Raw genomic sequence first — 21624 nt, 5'->3', positions numbered from 1 at the left:
CATTGTATTGTCCCCCCCCCCCCCCCACAAGGGATAATGTGCCGTATCAACCGTATGATGCATCTATGTATAATTTTGCCCTGTGCTTGTAAAGAATTGTAAAAGATTTATACTACTTGTTGACCAGCTGTACTTTTAGGCCTCAGCTATGAAATCTTTGAATTTTCAAAGTTCACCCCAGTGCAAAATTGTAGTAATTCAGGTAGAGATAAAAGAAAAACTCTTCAAGATTCATTGACTGTGCAAAGCTTGAATTTCACACAGATGATTATTTAGAGCAAGGAGACATTTTTGGTTCCTGAATAGAGTTGTGTGCACAGATCAGCTGCGAGGCCACTGAATACGCTGTAATGTGGGAGTGGATTTCACTCCAAATATAGCAGTGTTGAATGTCACTCTGACACTTCATTACTTTCAATGCTGGGTCAGTCTCAAAGTTTTCCTGAAGTCATGTGATTGGAAACTTTGTACACTCTCAGTTGTAAGGAATAATTATTTAATGTCAGAGAAATCTTTTAGAAGTCTCCTTTAGTACTTCTTTTAAGCTTCTGTAGAAGTGGCTGTTGTTAAACAGCATCTTATTACATTTCTTTATATAAACAGAGGGTCTGAAGTTTGGGAGGAACTCACACACATGACACTCGATAAGACCTGGGATTAGCTAACGTGGGACCCAATGCTGCAGTCTGTACACTCATAACTTTTTCATTCAATGCTATCTAGGGTGTGTGTGATATTATCAGGCTCATACTTTTGTTAGCCCCTTTCCCCTACCCCCCCCCCATGTCATCAAGTTTCTTTGATTATCCCCACTGTGTCACTTTTTAAATTTATCTAGTGAAATCTGGTCAGCTATCAAATTTGGTGTAATCTGAGTGCAAGAAAAATCTGTTGGAAGAAATTAATTACTTTTCTTTCTTTTTCTTTTTTGTAAAGTACATCGGTGTAGGATTTCCCAATGTAATTTGCAGGCAGGCAAAATTCCATGCACTTGTACAATCATTCTAAATCAGCATTTGACTCCGACAAGGCGAAGTAGACAGAACTTGCATGCTATGGAGTGGATGACTGAAACATGGATTTTGGATTTTATCTGTGTGCTTGTTCGTTCAGTATTTGAGAAAGATACCTTCACATTGACTCCCACAGGATGACTGCTGAACAAGAAAGACCGTTTTGCTGGCTTTCCAAAAAACTTTCATTTTCTGTGGTTCTTCTAGTGAATTTCTTGCGTAGATTCAAATAAAGGCATGCGTGCCCCCTCTTGAGAATTTGCAGAGCCTCGTGGATCCAGAATGTTACGATTCGCTGTGTTTTTGCGTGCTATCGGGAATTTCCGCCACAGGAGGCGAAGGGAGAGGCCATTTCTTACCAGAACACGTAATACATTCTGTCTTTAGGTTTCATTAGGGGTTGTAGCAGTAGCTGTAGTGTTTTTAATTGTCAGCTGTCCAATACCCCTCCTTTCCTGAGAAACCTGGGGGGTGTTTCATCAACGTTTGTCAGCACTGACAATTTCAGCAAAATCCTTGGTTTTGATTGGTTGAGACGTTCTGGTCACTGACTGTTACTATGGTGATTGTCAGCCCTGACAAACGTTGATGAAACACCCCCCTGTACTGCAACATAAAAGTTGAATGTACTTCTACTGTACTTGTCAATTCAGTGCATCTCATATTGTGTAGCTCTCTTCATACATGTTATTTGTATGTGTTCCATTAGCTACAATGTATGTGTAAGAGATGTTTTGGTGCAAGTCCATGAAATGAGGACCCCGCCTGTCCACTCCTTTGTGCTCTTTTCTTTCTTTCTTTCTTTTTTTTTGATCTTTTTTAGCCCTTGTTCATCTTCACTTTCTTCATGATAACTTGTGCATTACAAAACCAGACCTATTGAAAGTAATCTTGGCTAGAGAATTTGGAAACTGCGTTTCACATCAGAATCATACTGTCTTGATGGCATTTGCTGGCTTCACATTCATGACTTGGCTACATAAATGTAGATGGTTGCATTGCATGGAGGTGAATATTCATTTGTTCACTCGTCAAAAGTGAATGACCTCGTAATGAGGAAAACACTTTATACTGATACATTTCATTTAGATATTTGGAGTGCCTTGTGAAAGCTGATAATCACAGAATTTCAGTCTACAGCTATTAAGACACAAGTATTTTGATTTGAAATTGACTCACGCTTAATAGGATATGAAGAGTTATAGGAAAAGCTTTATCAGAGAGCAAAGTGTTTTTCTGACTCCCCTCTTTTAATTTTCATTTTGATTAGGGGTCTGTGTGGCAAAGTAAAGTAATCCACTGGAGATATGTCAATTTCCTATTTCTTGAAGCAAAAAATGTTGATGTGAGGATGAAGCTATTCTCCATTGTCTTGTCTTCTTGTTATACCACTACTGCCACCAGTTTGGAGTATTGAAATCAATTGACAGACTTTTATCCACATTTTATCTATTGTGACGTAAGTGTTTATATATCACGCGTATGACGACTGCTGAGTAAAATACACACTTGATCAAAGATTGGTATCATGCAAGAGGAGGCCACTTGTAACTTGCAACTTTTTTTTTTTCTGTAAAGTGTTGTATAATACAACTATTTGTTATGGAAAAGCATTTATTTTAGTGAAAAGCTTCTCTTTCTTTGCTTTTTATTTTTGTTGGTGAAGTTGATGATTTTGATCCCAAATTTGCATGGTGCAGTGGTTTTGATAATATGAAGGTATCCATGAGTCTGATAGTAGGTCTTCCACAATTTTACTGTTCTGGTAATCTTCTGGTAATCTGTGATTCTGATCAGTAATATTATTTGAGTAATTGTTGTATTGACTGTAATCTGCCACCCTTCTTCCATCTTAGACAACATTTGCAGTGCTTGAAAAATGGTGACAATTGTACTACACTGTGGCAGCATATTAAGTTAAAGGAGACCTCCAGATGATTTTCAGATGTTTACATGAACAACTGTAGATTAGTTATACTGAGAGCAGAGTTTCAGAATTTATGATAATTGGTATGAAGAATGAAATATTTTAGAAATCTATAACAAATTGCAATGAAAAAGGATGATGACATGGCAGGGTCACCATAACAATGCACAAGTTGGGGCTCAAGGAAGCAGAACAAAAGAAGAAGGCATGCATAGATTATACACAGGTGAACTTGAAAGCAAGTGGTATTGTAATGGAAATACACTGCTACATTTCTGAAATATGTGAGCCTCTTATGTCATCACCCTTGTTCAGTGTAATTTGTTTAAGGCTTTTTCAAAGTATTGTTTCTCTGCTCAAGAACCTCGATAAATTCCACAAATCTGTACATGGAGCTGTTGATTTATGTACTACATGATGTGAAATTATGAAAATCGTTTGGAATGCCCCTTTAATACAAAAATACTGAACATCTTCCATGGTTGGTCATGGTTTCAGGCTATCCATAATCTTCCAGCACCAAGTGATCTCTAGCAAATTGTCCTTTGTGCGAGTATCAAGGTTTCCTGATGCAACGTTCGTGTCTCTTTTGTTTGCAATTACACAGCCAATCCAGAGGAATCAAGGCCTGTCAGGAAAGCTCCACCAGGGGGCGTCCCGCTGTTTGGGGCCGGAGGCGGCCCGGAGGACGAGCTCTTCGGCTCTGCGGGAAAGGCTGGCCCAGAAGGGGTGAGTGTTTTTTGTTTTTTTTTTCTTCTTCTTCTTCTTCTTTCTCTTTGTCTTATTATGTCTTTTCTCAGAAAAAAAAAAGATTTGCTTCATGAGAATTGTTATTTTAAAGGTGCAGTATGGTTTTACTGAAACATTATCCAAATCGAACAAAAATTTCATCAGTCCTGGCTATCAGCTTGTTGATAGCACAAGATGACATAGCGCTTGCCTGATTAGTCACTTGCAATACAGTGATGCTTCGAAAATTTGATTTCAGCTCATTGCTCATTCATGGTTGGTGATTGTAATAGATGCTTATCTGAGCATTCACTTTGTTCAGATAGCAGTAGAGTGCTCATTAGCACACTGAGGACAAGCAGAGAACTTTGTTCATTTTGGTTCTGTTAAAGTCAAAGACTCTACTGTGCCTTTAATAGCAAATCCTTGTGTGTTAACATTTCTCCATTGTGTATTACCTGCTTGTGTCACACCATCATCCATGAAAATGCCAGGGCAAGAGACATGCTTTCTGTTCAATAGACAAAACTTTCATTATTTTTTATAAAGCAACCCATGTAAATGTTATGTATACATTGTACATAAACCAATATCATATATCAAAGCTTTGCATTTTTTGCATTTTTTGCATTTTTTGCATTTTTTTTTTGGGGGGGGGTCACATAGCTGTAGCATGAAAGTACATTATCAATGTGTATTTCATGTGTGTATGCTTCTTTCATCATGGTATCATTGTATCATTCATTTCCATGATGAATTTTAAAGTATTCAGACTTTCATGACAGACACTGATATATCTGTAGTTTCTGGCACTAGTGCTACACAAGCCATAATCATGGTTGTATTTCTCGCCCAAATCAGTGTCCACCATAAGTGCTAATTTCTGGCATTGTGCCTACACGATGGAGAAATGCATAAAACTGTTATGGGTGGCATGGATTTAACTAGGCATGTTTCTTTGGTTGTGATTACTAAACAGGGGACAAACACCACCTGTAGTGCTCGCTGTATTCTGAAGTACCCTGACCCCACAATAATTGGTGCAGTGGCATTTGCTCCTGCAACAATTGCTCCAGTTGTATTTTCTCTAAGGAGTTAGGGGTAGGGTTGTTACAGGGTTTTAGGTATAGTTTGATGAGGATTAGGATTAGGGCTAGGGTTAGGCTTGTGGGCAAAATTTATTTCTGGCTTTTCGCCTGTGGATGTTTCATGGGAGCAATTTTCGCAGTCCTGAGCAAATGTCATGGATCCCCCACAAGTAGTATTTAGCTCCCGATGCTCAACCCCTTGTGTGCTTTCAGTGCCGATTGGCTCAGTAAACCCCATAGCATTGTACACACTGTCCAAAGTCCCTGGGACAGAAAGGGTTAAGAAGTATAAATGCGCATTGATTGACATAGAGCAAGGAATGACATGTCTGGTTGTAGGAACATATGATACACTGATATGCCCCAATGCAGTTGATGATATCCATAATGAGGAGTGGTATCAGTCGAAGAGCTGCAAGATGTTAACATAATACAAAAGCCTGTCATGCCCCAAATTTTGACCAAATGATGAAAAGGTTTGGAGAAAGAAATCCAAGAGAATTCTAACTAGGAGATGTATTCGTCTGTGTAGACATCACCTTATATACAATGTACTTGGTACAGATGAAATGAGATAATATTGTCACTCTTTATAATTGACTGTTGAGTGACCTAAGTCCAGTCTTCTTTTGTAGTGCTGGTCAGTTTGTGTGAGGTGGTCGGTCAGTTTGTGTCAGCTGTTCAATAGAACAGCCCCCTGGAGATGCCTTTTGAGTTGAGGCCGACTAGTAGTGACATGGAGCCCTTGAAAAGTCTTCATTTTCTGTTTTGCTTTTCCAGTTTCTTTTTTCGCTCGATCAATTTCTTTCAAGCTGTTTTTTTTCGCTCGATCAATTTCTTTCAAGCTTTTTTGTTGTTGTCATCTTCTCCATCTTCAATTTCTAAGGGGGATGTGATGGAAGTGACTAGATTCCATTTTGAATAAGAGCCATGAGGATCATTGACTCAAAGCCATCAATATCAGGCAATTAGTGACCCAAAGCTCGCGTAGTCAATTTAACATTACATTGTGCACTTACGAGAAATCTCCTTTAATGCCCGCCAAATATACCCCACAGCCCCAAATTTTCATAGAAACAATCATACGGGAAGAATCCATCTCATTTAAAGGCTCCTGCCGAGAAACCTTCCTGGGGATGAATTGTTTGTCGCCGTCGTCATGGCGATCAAAGCGCGAGTGGGAATTGAGATGACCTTGGCAAAAAGGGTCACCAAAGTGGGTTACTCTCACGATTGCGAGGTCAGTTTCCCTGTGATGACCAGGGATGGAATTGTTACTATACACTATATTTTACCCCCCCAACCTATGCCACCCCCAGATCCTCAGGTACAGTAGGATGCAGCAACGCTGTTTTCCACACATGTGCCTCTGTGTGCGATTGGCTGTCTTCAATGCCATCTCACACACCCCCAGGTACTTCTCACTATCTCTCTTTACCACCTGGGAAGATTCGCCTTGTGTCTCCTCTTTCTCATATGATCCCACCCAATTATATTTTGCTAATGGTGTTTTTCTCACTCCACTTCTCTTGGCAATGTATTGATACTGCGCGTAGATTGCTTCTTTTTCAGATTGATCACTTCTTTTCTTCCATTTGAATTTCATGCATGTTTTATAACATGTATTTGTATGTAACTCCCTTCCTTTTGACTAGGACTGGGCTCTTCTTTTTGGTATTCATGTCAGATGTGTTAAATGTTGTGACTTAGAGATGCTGATGTCATTTTTAAAGGTTTTTGTGGCATTCAGCCTGTAGTTTATTCTGAAAGATTCTGTGAAAACACATCTAATGTAGTGGTGTAGGTACATGTGTGTTAGTAAAAACATAGTTTTGTTGGTACAGTAGAGCGAGGTTAGTGTCAATACAAAAAGGAAAGAAGGTCATGTCAATCAAGTTGTTTTTCACCCTGCTTGTTAACATTGTATCTTTTGTAGCACAAAAGAGAACAGCTCCAAAAAGATTTATACATTGGAAGGGGATCGTATTCAAAATCTTCTCTGCATACCAGAATTTTTTTGATATTCTGTCATTGTCAAATAGTCACACTCCTCATTTTGATATGAAATTGTCATCAAGTCATTCACCCACTCATGCCCTCCATAGTGTGAATATTTGTTCTCAATCAGTGCATTGTACAGTTATTTCTTTACTGTCCAATCAGTTCAGTTTCTCATCAATGTCATTCTCTGTTTTCAGTGTGTCTTGTGTTCAAACTTGTTCCCAATGTATCACCATGCCTTGTTGTCTTCTTATACTGTGTAAATGTAATACGTTCAGTCATTGTTCTAACTGCATCTCATCCGTCTGACTCCTCGCCACTATTTCAATGTACCTAATCCGATCCTCATCCTTCTACTTCTGCTTCTGCCATCTTCCCTCCCCATCTAATAACCCCCATCCTCACATCATTCTCTCACTCTCTCTGTAGCAAAGAAGTCTCCTGCGTAACCGTGGCAACTGCAAGCGAGACCCGCAGGTGAGGCACGCATGCCCCGTCATCAGCAGTAGATCTTAACCCGTTAAGCTCTGGGCTGCCACCCATTGGCATTGCACATTGCTAGTATATACGCAGTCTTGAGAACAAAGTACTTAATGTGGTGAATATAGCAATGAGTAAATATGGATGGCCTTCGTATTGTAAATGCAGAACAGCTCTTCTGTAGAACTGCCCCCATTTTGTAGAAGTAGCAGATGAAGGCTTATGAAACAAAGTAAACAAATGATGCCCCTGGTATGTCTATTTTTTGGCCAATCTTTAATATCAAATTACACAAAAAAAATGTTAACTTGTACGAAGACATACTTGGAGGAGATTATATGCATACACCTGCCGTACCTAAAGCAACGGTACAAAAGTTACATTTATGATAAAAGAGACCCATAGAAACCTGTCACAGATTAGAGTTTTGATCTCCAGAGCGTATTGCTGGAAAATGAAAAATATGTCCCAGGGAGCAGCAATGTGCATGTATTTCAGTGATTCCAGACCCCGTCCTCCTCCAAACTCCTTCCCCATCTCTCTGAATGTCCCGTCGGAGGATGCGACATAGCAGAATAAAAGATGGCAGCCGTGCAGTTGGCTGTCTACTAGCAGCACTCTACCCGTCCCCTAAGCCACCACCCCCTCCCCCACGTCAATCCCTCCTCCTGATTGTTCCCCTTTTTTACACTTGATTCAATTCCCTGTCACCTAATTTTCTTATCAAATTGTCCCATGCCCTTGGAAGATAAACGAAGAAGAAGAAAAAACAAAAAAACAAAATCAGAATTGATACCAGCGCCGAATTCCCATGGCAACGGTGCTTAAGAGTCCTCGTTTAAAATCCCCAATACTAGTCAGAGAAGTAAGTGTGGATTGCTTTCTTTTAAATCTTTCTATCAGACGCTAACCTGAGTTGTAATCACTGTGTATCAGCAGTCATAAAGGCGTAGACGGGCCCAAGAGAGAACAGACTATTTGTCCCCCTTTACTTTACCAAAATCCCCGGGTGTTTTGGAAGATGGGCGATCGTCCCAAAAGCCATTGTTTGAGAAATCCACAACTCATCATCGCTCCAGCAAAGTTATACAGAATTCAGCCTCGAAATCTTTCCCGGGAAATCCTTTGTACAGGCAGAGAAGTTGAGCCTTTGATTAGAGGAAAGAATCTCTTCATCATAGCTTGTTGGCTGCATTGGAATTTGATTATCTGTGAAAAACTACAAAGGCAGATAATGCCCAGTTACAAGGGCAGTCAGTAAAGAGATGTGTTAAAGGCATGTTGCCTGTTCAGTTAGGAGGCATAAAGCATCTTGAAGCTTCAAAGTGCATGCTATTTCTTTATTAGACAGATTCACAAATTAATAGATTGAAATCACATTATTGTCTGCTATATACGATATACAGTGAAGATTGTGCATTTTCTGTAGGATACACCTTATACACTGTACTATGACTTGCCAAAAGAGCTGCACTGTAAAAGGTACACATTTAGGTGCATGCAATATTCCTTTGTACACTGCACATCTTGTCAACATACCCAATGTCACTTTATGCATATATGTTCCCAATAAGCAAAATACTCCTTGATGACCTTGATTCAGTCCAATCTGACCATTTGTACCCCAATATGACCTCTGTGTTCCCCCTTCTCCCAACTTTGACCTTTGCACCCCGACCTTGAACACGTTCCCTTCCCAGAAAACCCTTCTGCTGCGCGCGTGCTCTGCTGCCATGACCCGTAGGGGCAGTGTGGTGAGTTCTCGCAAGGCATGCTGGGATTGTCGCAGCCAATGCAGGCTCCTTTGGTCTGTGCTCGAACAGAATTCAGTTTTCGTCACCATCATCATCATCGTGGTCATTGTTCCCATTGTTATTGTCGTCATCGTCATCATCATCATCATTGTTCCATGATTGCCCACAGTGTTGTGTCCAAGACTCGATCTCCACGTACGCTATGATTTCAGTGACTGTTTTGCCATTCCATGGTTTTGAAGTGTTAGTATCGTGGAAGTCTGTTTGCATGAACAAGGCTCATTAGGTATGGTTGATTTTATTTATTCTTCTTCATATTTGTCATTGATTCATCTTTAGATTTAAGGCAGATAAACCCACCCCAGTGATTTTATGAAGATCTTGGGGCAATTATTTCTGCAGAGTTGCCATTTTATCAATAGGCTTTGGTGTGTAGGTAATTTGGTGATATTTCTTGTGAAGGACAATGTCATGGAGCATGGAAACATTTTCTACCTCACACTTATATGTTTTCTTGAAATTCTCCCATTCATAATCTGAAAGTGTTCGCAAAAACTCTTTGGAAGACATATTTCCATGCAAAGTTTATAGTTTGGTGTCACAAAAAAACTTTGGTAGTTTTGTATTTCTGTATATATCACACCTGTTTTGAAGCCATTATGCACAGTGACTGCACATTGCATATGAGGAGGCAAGGTTAAACCACCATTGTTTTGAGACTTATTTTATAGAAAATCCTGTTTAAATAAGTTCAAAGTAAAATATTATTCATAATGGATAAGAAGAAAAAAAATGTCCATTCACATCAGACTGTGTCTGTGGTTTGGTGAGAATGGCTGGAGAAACACTCATGGCAGTGGTCATTTGGTCAGGGCTGATGGTCAGTTGTCAGTGGCCAGGTCTGATGTCACCCAAACTTAGTTTCATAAGTTGTTCCTGAGCAGGTGTTAATCTCTCATCTACATATTAGTCACAACAATGTCTTTTTGTTCCCTACCCTGTGTGGTGTAATTATAGGCCATGCTTTGATGAGAATCTAGCTTGGGAACTTCTTGTTTTCTTTTCTTTTTTTTTATTGTATGCAAAGTGAACCTTGTATAACATTGTAAAATGTACAAAAAACAAACTCATGAATAAACCCAGAAATTAGAAATTTAATTAGCTAAAAGAAAAACACATTTGTAGATAATTGTTCATCACCTCTCTGCATTTGGTGAAGGTCAAAATAAGCTTGTATAGTGTTCAAACTTCCCCCTTCCCTTTCAAAAACGTCAGTAAATAGATTTAAGTAATAAGATAAATGAACGAAAAAGGAAGTGAATAGATCAAAATAAAAACGAAGTAAAGCTTTCTATACATGTACTTGAAGATACTGATTGGTATTGCTCTGAAATAGCTTGAAATATTGCTAAGTGGTACTCAAAATATTTGTTTGGCATTTTCGTGTCACAGCCATATTTACTCACGACAAATAATGTGTTATTTGGGGGTCAGTCATAGTTGTACATTGTAGGTCATTACAATGAATATTTCTCTTACCTGCCCCATTGGGCAAGATCAATGGCAAGGGAAAGGGTTCCACACATTTTTCAGGCATATTTCCATTCATATTATTTGCCCAACAGTGAGATTAAGTTGCCACAGGCTAGCAGTCGGGTAGATGTACATCCCCCTGCCATGGTTAAAGAATAAACAACTTTCAGTCTTTAGCCTTTTTGACATTTAACCTGTTGAAGACGAGTCCTGAGGAAACTCGGGCAGGTGTCTATGGGAAATGCGTGTTATAACAAAATCAGTCGGTCCTCAATGGGTTAAAAGGACTTATGAATGCATGTCCCCATTCATGGCTGGAGTCAACACTCAAGACAAAGATTAGGGAACAAAAATACAAAAAAAAAAATAGATGGCAGGAAAATTGATAAGTTTAATAATGATACCTGTTGCATTCCATTAAAAAATAATAGTTTTTGTGTAATAGAGTGTATGAAGAGTGTTGAGGAGGTCTATTACCACAGAAACTTGAGTCGAAAGCTTTTCTGTAGGCTGCACATCATTTGTGCTTGGTCGAAGAATATATACAGCTCCCCAAAGACACCCATACCTTGTCTTGGAATATCTCTATAAAGATGTGAAAGTTTGTAGTTTCTGAACTAATGAAAAGCAAACAACATGAACCTCCCCTCCCCCACCCCCTTTTTGAGGTCAGCAGCAGTTCACTAGCAGCCAATTAATTAGCTCTTCCTTCCCTTAAGATTGGTGTCCCAAAAGGCTCTTTACCCTCTGATTGCCATCATCGTCTAGTCTTTCATCAAAGCTCCAAAGCTCATTTTTTATCTCTTCCTGTGTCCAATAAAGATCCTGGACTTCACAGACACAAAACAAATAAATAAAGTGTGAGCAGTATTGCTTGTTTTTATACCAAATGCATTTCTTGGCTGACTTTTTGCAGTGTGAAATATGCAACTCCATGGAAATGAACTGTGGCAATGCTTTCATTAGTGTATAGATTAAGGTCTTTATTCCTATAATGATATTTTTCCACTTAGCTTTTGAATCAATTTATGTTCACTTAACACCTCTGATCTTTTTCATTGATACATCTGAGGAAAAAAAAAGGTGTACGATTAAGAATAGGAGAAACAATATTCTCGAAAGTGTTCCTGTCAACTAACCTTACTTCCTGGATCTCTCCCTCCCCCCCCCCCCCTTCTTTACTACCCCACCCTCTTTAATATGTAACAGAAGAATAATGCAACAGCAGGAAAAAATAACCTAGTGTGGATATCTTTTGATGATTAGATAATCATCAAAATATAATTTCAGTTTGATAAAAGAGTGATTTTTTTAAATCTTCTTGTGTGTAAAGCTGGATATTATCTTATGTTTAACTTCATGTTAAATTCTTGTTCAAATGACAAGATGATCAATGGATTTCAAAACTTTATGACCTTCTGAAAATCACAATGCATCAATGTGTATACAAATTATATTAAGTTTTCTCTTGAGATGTCATTGATACCAGGCTAAATTGAAGTAATCACCAAAGGAAACTTAGTTCTCATCTATCATGCATCTTGTACCCCTTGACTTGCTGCTTGCTTTTCTTATCTACTATTATCTTTGTCTGCATCTTGAAAGTGGTATCAAGTTAACATCATCAACTAATTCTAGCTCTACTAGTTTGTCATCACTTTGGTCAATGTGTATCATTTCTACCATCATCACCTTTTGTCAGCGTGTATTATTTCCACTTGCGTCACCTTTTATCAATGTGTAACATTTCCACTACCATCCCCTTTCAAAGCTAATTCTCTTTCTGTAATCTTGATCCATTCTGTCTTCCCACCATCATCATCATCACTGTGATCCTCCTCATCATCGCCTTCATCATCATCATCACCATTATCATTTTTCTTATTGTTCTCATCACCTTCATCATCATTGTCATCGTCTCTATCATTATTATCATCATCATCATTGTCATCATTGTACATTCCTAATCATCACCCACATCACCATTATTATCATCATCAGCAGCATCATCATTCTCACTGTCCTCATCGTCTTCATCATCATCATCATCATCATCATAGTTTACACTCTTAATCATCGCTCACATCCCTAGATCAAGCCTTGATCAAGGTGCGTGTAATCATCATCACTTTCATACTTTCTCTCAATGCCATAGTCACCACCGTCTTTTTGTAAACTATCAATCAGCTTTCATGGCAATAAGTTATATCTTCAGCATTTGAGGTCTATCATGATTACTGTTTTGTCTTATTTGCATTGTATCATTAGTATTATGGCCATATTTGTCTTCATTATATGTTAGCTTTCTGCTCATATCTATAGCATGTAGCTTTATAATTTTCAACGTCCTTTAACTGAGCATGAATGTTCTTTGACCTTGTGCACTGTTTCTGTATAATGACAGCATGTATTACTAATGATATTCATACTATATGTATATGTGTGTGTGTCTGTGTGTGTGTCTGTGTGTGTGTACAAGCACACATGCATATTTTGGGAATCAGAAATAACTATTTTGAAAAATATGTTTAAAACTATAATATTGACTTTAATCAAGAATTGTGGTTTGCATTAAGTCTCGTTCAGAATATACTGATTTTATACTTTCTATAAATCTTCCAATGCACAGAAATTTATCTGTCAAACAATTTGATATGTTTGATATCATGATGAATGTGGTGACTTTGGATTTGAATCATGAAATGACTATTTGAAGAACATACATAGTGTATAGCCAACTACATTTTCAAGTGGAAAATGAAAACGAAAAAATGGGAAGAAAGCACTCACACACTAACAAGAAATGTCATACTCTTGACGATGTAACATAATCTGCATTTAATATTCTTGGTGTATAATGCATGTCTTGTAGTATACTAATCTACAATATGTTTGTTTCTATTTCCTATTTTTTCTGTCCCCCCACCATACTGCATGCTCCTTTTTTCCTCATTATCTCCTGTATCTATTGTAATATATTTGTTCACTCCTGCAAACTTTTTTTTTTGTCTTCATATCCTGCATTTTTGCCTCTTAATCACTATCTTTTTTCTTTTCTCTTTCTAAACTATATTTCATCTATCTCTCTATCTATCTGCCTTCCTGTCTATATATTTCTTCTCTATATATGTATCATCTATCCACATACCTATCTACGGACATGTCCACCCTCTCTCTCCGTATACTTTTTTTGTCTGTGTCGTTTGCTTCACTCTATTTCTTTCTCCCAATTATCAAAACAAACTTTAATCACTTTTGACCCATGGGTTAACTTTCGTTCCTTCTTTGTCTTTGTGGTTATTTCCTTCCAATGTTTATTTAATACATAATTCACCAAAATGATCTTCCGTCACCTCCCAAAATTTGTACACAATCTCTCTGTGACTGAATGTGTCATTCGTGTCCAACAACATTCCTATGTCAACTCCCTGTGCTTGGTCTATCTTGATGTCAACTGTTATAATATATACCTCCACATCTTACTATATAATTGAAAAATGACACCAATCCATACTTGTAGCCTGATGAGGTTATTGTTGAACAAGTAGAAAAAGAGGTATTTTGAATATGTTATAATATTTCCCCTGGGTAGTACAGGTGTAGATTATTAAACATCTATGGAGCATAACCCCTGTTTTGTTCATCTATATTTTTCATTTTTCTTTTTCATGCAGTCTTCAGTGCCAAGACTATGATTAGCTGAAAATATAATGTTAACACTCTGAAAGTTAATGGAACTCTGTGAGTCTATTTATCTCACATATCAGCTAAGTTGTCCTTTTCTGCTAAAGATCTCACTCGAATTTCTTTCAAATTGATTTTGGAATTATAGTTTCAAACATTTTGCAGTTGTCTTTTTCAAGAGGCCAGCAAAAGAAGTGGCAAGATAATTATATGTTATCCATTTATGTCCCTGGACTCGGTTGTAAGCAAGTTTGCATTACAGTCCCAATTTGATCATTTGCAGACAGACGCCATCAGCTAGGTTGAGCTGTGTTAAAGAAGTGTTATAATTGTGAAAGCTTACGGGATGATTTTCATCTGTATTTATTGCTTGTTCTCTGAAGTTGCAGTTTACATACTAGTTTTATTCACATTACTCATCCAAAAATGTTGATTTTTTTTTTTCTGGAATGAGCAACTCTGACAAAATTGCAGAAATCAATCTACAGATTGAAGGTTAATTAAGTGCTTTCTTTCTCCAGTGTGCAAGATGAACATCCTTTCATAATTGATAATTACCAATTCCTAACTTATTCCTCGTCCCAGCCACGGCACCTTTAATTCCCAATTAGGTGGTGGATTACGGAATTCCGTGGAAATCGTTTTCCCAGTCGCGGGATGAATTTCTCAGGCCGTGCCGAGATGCAAGCTTACGAGTGATAACTGCACGGAGCTATAATGATTCTTGTCAGTTGTAGAGTGCAGTTTTGGTTTTCTTTTTTTAATTAATGGAGCCAAATGGGTTGTGACTTGAGTCTCACTGATAGAGTTGCTTTCCCCGGAGATCAGTCCGAGGCGATTCCGTGGTTGAGAAATCTTGGGAGGTTACGACATACATGACTAACATTCACGCTGTTGTTGATTCAGTGGACTGTCACCAGTTGAAACCCCTTGGCGGGGTGCAGACACGGTGCACATGTACGTCAAACAGTGCCTTGACTCTGAGAAATGATTGTTGTACCTTCCATATTCCTCAAGAGGATGAAACGTTCTACGATATTCAATATTTCTTATGGGGTTTAGGGTGTTTACTGAACAGAAGGAAGTGCATGATGGGAAGAGACACTTGTCCCATACACTTAAAAGAAAAAAAAAAGAAAAAGCTTAAAAATCTATGCATTTTTATGGTAGAATTGCCTGAACATTCCACAGTACTAAATTTTAACAATGTATTTCACAACTCCTAAAGTGTCTTTGTTTGACAGATAAAATGGATGGAAACAACTAAAAATGTAAATCAGGGGTTGCAAGTCCAAGACATTTTGTTTTTTTTTTTTGTTTTTCTTGTCTTCTTAGGTAACTTTATGGCTAATTTGTCTTTTAGAAATGATTTACATGAAATGCAAAGTGATAAGGCAAAGTCTTTGCAAATGATGCCCTGCCACAAGCACCAGTGTCCTTCTTTTTTTTTTAGAAAAAAACAATCAATACATTTATAAAAGTAACGTTGGAACTGTGTAGATTTTTTTTTATGTTATTGATACACTGCTGATGTTTTTGTTGTTAAGAATATTAGTAGTAGTGGTAAGAGGGGCAGGGAAGTAGCATACTCTCAATTGTACTTGTGATTGCTCCATGATTCTCTGGAAGTTTTGTGCACCAGCACTTGGCCTGATCCCTCCACACTTGTTCTCTCATCAATACGTGCAGTAAGGACACTTTATAATCCAATCAGTGTCACAATGGTTGCCGAGAATGACCTTATCCTCAACCACAAAGTCTTTTACCTAACAGCTCTGTCTTTGGTCCCCCCCCCCTTTTTTTTATTGCTGTATTCCACCTGTGTTCTTACTCATGGAGGTTGAGCTATTTTCTTTTGTCTTCGACTCTAAAATGAAGAGAGAAAAAGTGTGTTTCTTCCACAAGCTGTTGTTCTGTGGGACAGTGACTCACAAATATATTTAAAGTAAATGATTTGTGTGATGGGTGTACACATATCTTGCGTGTTCGTGCGTACACAGTGACATACATTGTATCTCTCCACCTGAACTACTTCACGTGTAATCGCCCCCCTCTCCTCCCCTCCCCCTTCTCTATTTCTCTGTAATGTGCTGCAGCTTCACACAATCATTCTCTCAAATACATTTTTTTTTTGTGGTTACCACATTATTCTGTGTGTCTTCTCTCAAGCTCCATCATAAAACAACAACATCAACATGTGTATATTTTGTTAGGAGTCACGCCCAGAGGAATCAAAGTCAGGAGGTCTATTTGCGGGCCAGGAGAACGACCCCTTGTTTTCGGGACAGAACAAAGCGGCCCCAAAGAAAGGTACTGGAGTGTCTCAAACAGTACTGTAAAAGTGGACATTTTCACCTGATTAATTTTTCATGCTCAGTGTGGTAAAATGAGTTTTGCATGTTTCTAATTCTGCGGAATAAAGGAGATAAACTAATGTAAAACCAGGAGCATTTGCAGCAGGAAACTTTCACGAATTGGGGCCAACGACCTTTTTCGCGGCATGAAACTTTCGCGGATCGCCACTGCCATCCAGTGCATTGTGTATGCAAACACTTTAGTGAGATTCGCAGAAGTTTCATGGATGCTAAAATTTATAGTTTTGCAGTATTATTACATGTTATAAGCAAAATCTGTGTTGCATGAAATGCGTGAAAATTTCCACACTGCAGAAATATCCACTTTCACAGCGTGTGGTATTTATGTGCAAAAGTATATTTTCCTTTAGGGTTGTCACAAATGTACATAAAGCTATTTGCAGATGCATTTTTTGTAAACATCCTCTTTTCCTTACTGTGTTTATATACAGAAATATCAATTGCTATTTTGAACATTATATATAAGCAAATTAGGGGAAAGAAAAGCTGGTAGATAGATAGATAGTTAGATAGATAGATTGGTGTTGAGTAATTTTACAGCCAGAAAAAGATAACCGAAATATGTCTACGTGGTATGCGGACAATATGTTATATTTTGTAGTAAGAGATATTATAAAGTGCAGTTACTTGCTCTTTGTGTATTTCGAATAAGTGCGTAAAATCATGCGTGCCATGGTTACGATGGTAGATTGATGCTTAAAATACCTCATACCTGGTAATTCTTTTAGGAGCAGGGAAGCCAAGGGCCAAGAAACCAGTGGACCTCTTTGGGGAAGAGGATGACAGTGACCTGTTTGGAGAAGGCAAGCCTCAGCAGAAACCCCCCAAGAAGAAGGTGAGAACTATGAAACTACACGTACAGTGCACTCCCGCTATAACGAGCACGGTTATAACAAAATTGCGATACAACGAAGTAAAAATTCAGGCCACAGCATTATCCACTCTATGTATTTCTATTGTTTATTTGTACGGTTATAGTGACATTTCGATATAACGAAAGAAAACTGCCGGTCTCAAGGACTTCGTTATGACGGGAGTCCATTGTACTACCAAACCACTTGGCATGAGGCTCGACATTAACCTTTGTTATTGTTGTTATTGTTTCCCATTCATTCTACCAAATTATTAAAGTTCATATTTTAGTGGCTCGATGATGAGATTTGGTAGCCTAAAAAAAAATTATCAAAAAACATTAAAAACAGTAAAAAAAAAAAAAATTAATATTAAAATAATGCAATAAACCATGGTAATTATGTACAAAATTGGTACTTATTTGAGCATGATAAATGGCTTCTAATTCTACATACTGTGACCAAGAAGTAAAATAGAAAAATACTAAATAATCAAAATGATTTGATGAAACTGTAAAAAAAAAAAAAGATAAATAATTATAAAAAAAAATCAAGTGATGATGATTATATGAAATAAGTATGGAAAGGGCTAATTCTAGTGCAGTATTCAGATACTGAGCCACATATTTAAAACACCTGCTCCAGACAGTAATCCTCACTCTTCTTCCAGCATGACCAGAGTTTGAAATATTTGTGCAAGGTGACATATAAAGTGCCTGGAAGTCAAATGAAAAATAACAAAGTGAAAGGTTGATTTAGATCATACTTTTCTTGTGGTCTGAAATCCAAGCAGTGCATGGTTTGTATACAGCATTCAGGCATTGGTACTGATCTCTAGGACTGAATGTTGTAGAATGTTGTCATGATTTTTACTATCGTGGGAATACTTGAATTTGTCAAACTCTTTCTTTGAAATGACACTTTGATCCTTGGTGTGCTTTGAGTGATTGCACAGAAAACCCCAAAAGACTGTACATACTGTCCCAAATTTTCTGGCACAGAAAGAGTTAATGTGCCTATGCAGTTGCCTACTTATGTGCACTTGGAATGAACCATACGGTGGGGAGGGGGGGGGGATTGGTAGTGGAATGATGTGCATCATGTGGTATTTACCTACTTCCATGATGTTTATGTGTCGTTGGGACTGCTTTACCTTGTTTTTCACTCTGATATGTGAGAGTTGAGGTGATTTTTTTTTTTCCTTTTTAATCCCTGGATTGTAGTTCTCCTTCACGTGGTAATTTCAGTATATGTCCTGTTCATGAGTCACATAATTTGTTGACTTGCAGAAAAGCTGATCAGAAATGCAGCTGCAGTTGAACATGGAGTATTAACAGTCTGTGCACTCCATAAACGTCCTTCACGTAGGTTTTGCAGTGAGTTCATTTGCAAGTGCAAGTGATGAATTTAAATTTAAAGTTGGTATATCTGTTGTGTGAATATGTATTCCAAGCAACACAGGTATGAGACACGTTGAGCTTGAAGAACAGTTTAGAGAGTAAAAAAGTGCATTTTGTATAATTGTAAATAGTCAAACAACAAATTTAATCTTGATGTATAGCTTTAATTGTGAATTGTACAGTGAAGATATTTCTTTGCAGAGAGGCAAAATATCACCATCTTGTATCAGTTCTTCCCTCTTTTGGTTTATGAATGACTCTGAAGTTTTGTTAAGATCCGTTGTTCCCCCCACAAGTTTTAATAAGCTCCCACCCCTTGAGGACAAATCTTTTGTGTTCTTCGAGGGCAGAGTTTCTGTGATTCATTTCCCGCACTCACAAGCCGTTGAATTTCCTTCCCTCTTCTAATTCATCGCTGCGGATAAAATTAGCACACCGACTCAACTTGGGGGGATATATTTAGTCCGCTGGCAGAGAGCATGCAGATTATACGCTCTTCTGCCAAGTCCTTTTTTTTTTCTCTCCTTTTTTTATGTGTGATCATCATGATCTGTTTATTGTCTTTGTGATTTTGGGGCAACAGTTTGTCAACGTGTACGTGTATGTCACCGAGAAGTGTAAGGTTTCTCTTTTTTAAGAGACAGTTGCGGATGTTGCTTCTTTTCCACTCCAGGGGGGCAAGGAGATGAGCTAGCACATTCCTCCTCCTCCCCCCCCCCCCCCCCCTGCTTCTCAGGGATAAATTTACCTGATGCCGTGACTGGTCCAATGTTCCGTAGAAACCAACCAATTTTAGCACACCTCCTCAGCCTTTTTTTTTTTCCATATTAAAGGTTTAGCCATTTTTTGGTAAATTTTGCTGATTTTTGTGTTTTGTTGCCAAATTTATAGATTTTATCAAGAGCACAAAGCATACACTCAACAAGCGTTACAAGTTTAGATTGTACATGTATATGGGGAGCAGAACTCGGTGTATTTTCTGCATGATTTTAAAGATTTGGCCACTTAGCGCAGAAACAGCCTGAAAAATTGAGCACAGACCCTGTTCAACATGATCTTGCTTTAAATACATTCATGTATTTTATAAGAGATGATGATACAGTAGCTCTTGCTATTCAGTACATGCTCCTTTGCAAAGAAAATTGTGGCATAATAGTAGCGGATGCATTTACATCACTGAAATTGAAGATACTGTTATGCTCAGAGTGATCACTGCAATATTTTTTCAAGAGCTATACACAACTGGACTAGCATACCTATTGCACCTGAGGCAACACAAAATTTTGATCGCTCTTTCATCCTTGTGTCAATGTTGCTGCCACATTTCCACCAGATACCTGTAGGTGCAGTCAACGTGTTTGGCAGCGCTGGCCCCGTCGGTGGGCAGACGGAACCGCCCCCTCTAGAGGACGACGGGGATGAAGGCATGTACGTCAACACTATGGTGGGAGCACCGGGGGCGGGCCGTGCCAAGACCGGCCAAACGCCGCTGGGAGGCGGCCTGTTTGACAACGTCGATGAGGACTTGTTTGGAGTGCCATCCAAGTAAGGCTGGAGATGCTCTCCCAATAAGAATTATTAATTATAGTAGTGATGGTGATGATGGCGATGGTGGTAGTGATGGTGATGATGATGGTGATGATGGTGAAGATGGTGTTGATGATGATGATGATGATGATGATGGTGATGATGTCGATGATGATAGTGATGATGATGGTGATGACGATGATGACGATGATGATGATGATGACGATGATGACAGTGATGATGATGATAATGGTAGTTATGGTAATGATTATGACGTTGACGCTTATGATGGTGATGATTATGGTTTTTATTGTGAGCACTGGTCTCCAATGTAGTCCTGCCATCCATCCTAGTAATCCCTGCATTGCTCCCATTAATATATCTCAGCCAAAACTTTACAGAACAACTCATATTTCTCTTTGTTTTGCTCCAATGTTGATTTGTTGTTTGCTCAACCCTGCCTATTCAATGCAAGCTTACGCAACAGATGTTTAGTACCAGTTGTTCCAAACTGGTTAGATGTAGCTATGCTCAAATTGTGACAGGAGGAATTTCTCATTACTATTGCTGTATACATAATTCCTTTCTTTAGCATGCATATTAAGTACGTACAATGTATTCCAGGAAATCTCGAGCAGCAGAAGTATCAAACTCTTTTGTGTAGAAAGTATGTTTGAGGGAATAGGTTGTCTGGAACTTGGGTCACATTCTGAAGTGCTCTCATCTTGGAATTAAAAGGTGAAACTTGTTTTCTTTGCCGTTGATTGTTCCTGACTGTACAGGCCAGCCGAGAAGTCGAAAGCCCAGAATGACAGCGACAAACTCTTTGCAGATGATAACGAGGATGACCTCTTCGCGGCACCCCCTCCACTTCCTAAAGATGACACGAAGGTGATTATTAGTCATAAGCTCCCTCTCTCTTTTCTTTCTTTCTTTCTTTCTTTTTTTTTCCTTTTTTTTTTTTGCATACTGTGGTTTCTTGGGTTTTCTGCATGTGGAAAGAGAAGAGGCTTTTATCATTCAGTTTTCATGGGTATGCAGTCTGAGAGTATGCAATATGAGATTTGTCTTGGTAAATAAAAGTACAAGTACTGCGTCTGTGATAAGTAGCTATTATGCTTCAGTGATAAGTAGCTATGAAATTTACAAGCTGTGAAGGCGGCTGAAAATTTTGTAACAAAATCAGTTTGAACCCCAGTACAGATGTACTAAAATGAGACATGTTGAGAGAGTTGCTTCTTCTTTTTCACCTGATTTCTCTC

The 21624-nt window shown here is 38.4% G+C and overlaps 1 protein-coding gene across 1 annotated transcript in view; it reads left to right on the top strand.

The window, feature by feature from the left end:
- Window positions 1-21624, top strand: part of LOC140232194 (uncharacterized) — a 170877-nt gene that overhangs the window by 103722 nt on the left and 45531 nt on the right. Inside the window, exons 14-21 of the mRNA XM_072312332.1 lie at window positions 3548-3669; window positions 7188-7235; window positions 8939-8992; window positions 14046-14081; window positions 16423-16519; window positions 17313-17419; window positions 20169-20380; window positions 21145-21253. Coding sequence (XP_072168433.1) covers window positions 3548-3669; window positions 7188-7235; window positions 8939-8992; window positions 14046-14081; window positions 16423-16519; window positions 17313-17419; window positions 20169-20380; window positions 21145-21253 — 785 coding nt within the window. The remainder of the gene's footprint in view (window positions 1-3547; window positions 3670-7187; window positions 7236-8938; window positions 8993-14045; window positions 14082-16422; window positions 16520-17312; window positions 17420-20168; window positions 20381-21144; window positions 21254-21624) is intronic.

This window comes from Diadema setosum, chromosome 8 (genome assembly GCF_964275005.1).
Source record: "Diadema setosum chromosome 8, eeDiaSeto1, whole genome shotgun sequence".
Lineage (NCBI taxonomy): Eukaryota > Metazoa > Echinodermata > Echinoidea > Diadematoida > Diadematidae > Diadema > Diadema setosum.
The sequence above is the reverse complement of the archived record's forward strand: the minus strand, read 5'-3'. Positions and strand labels throughout refer to the sequence as shown.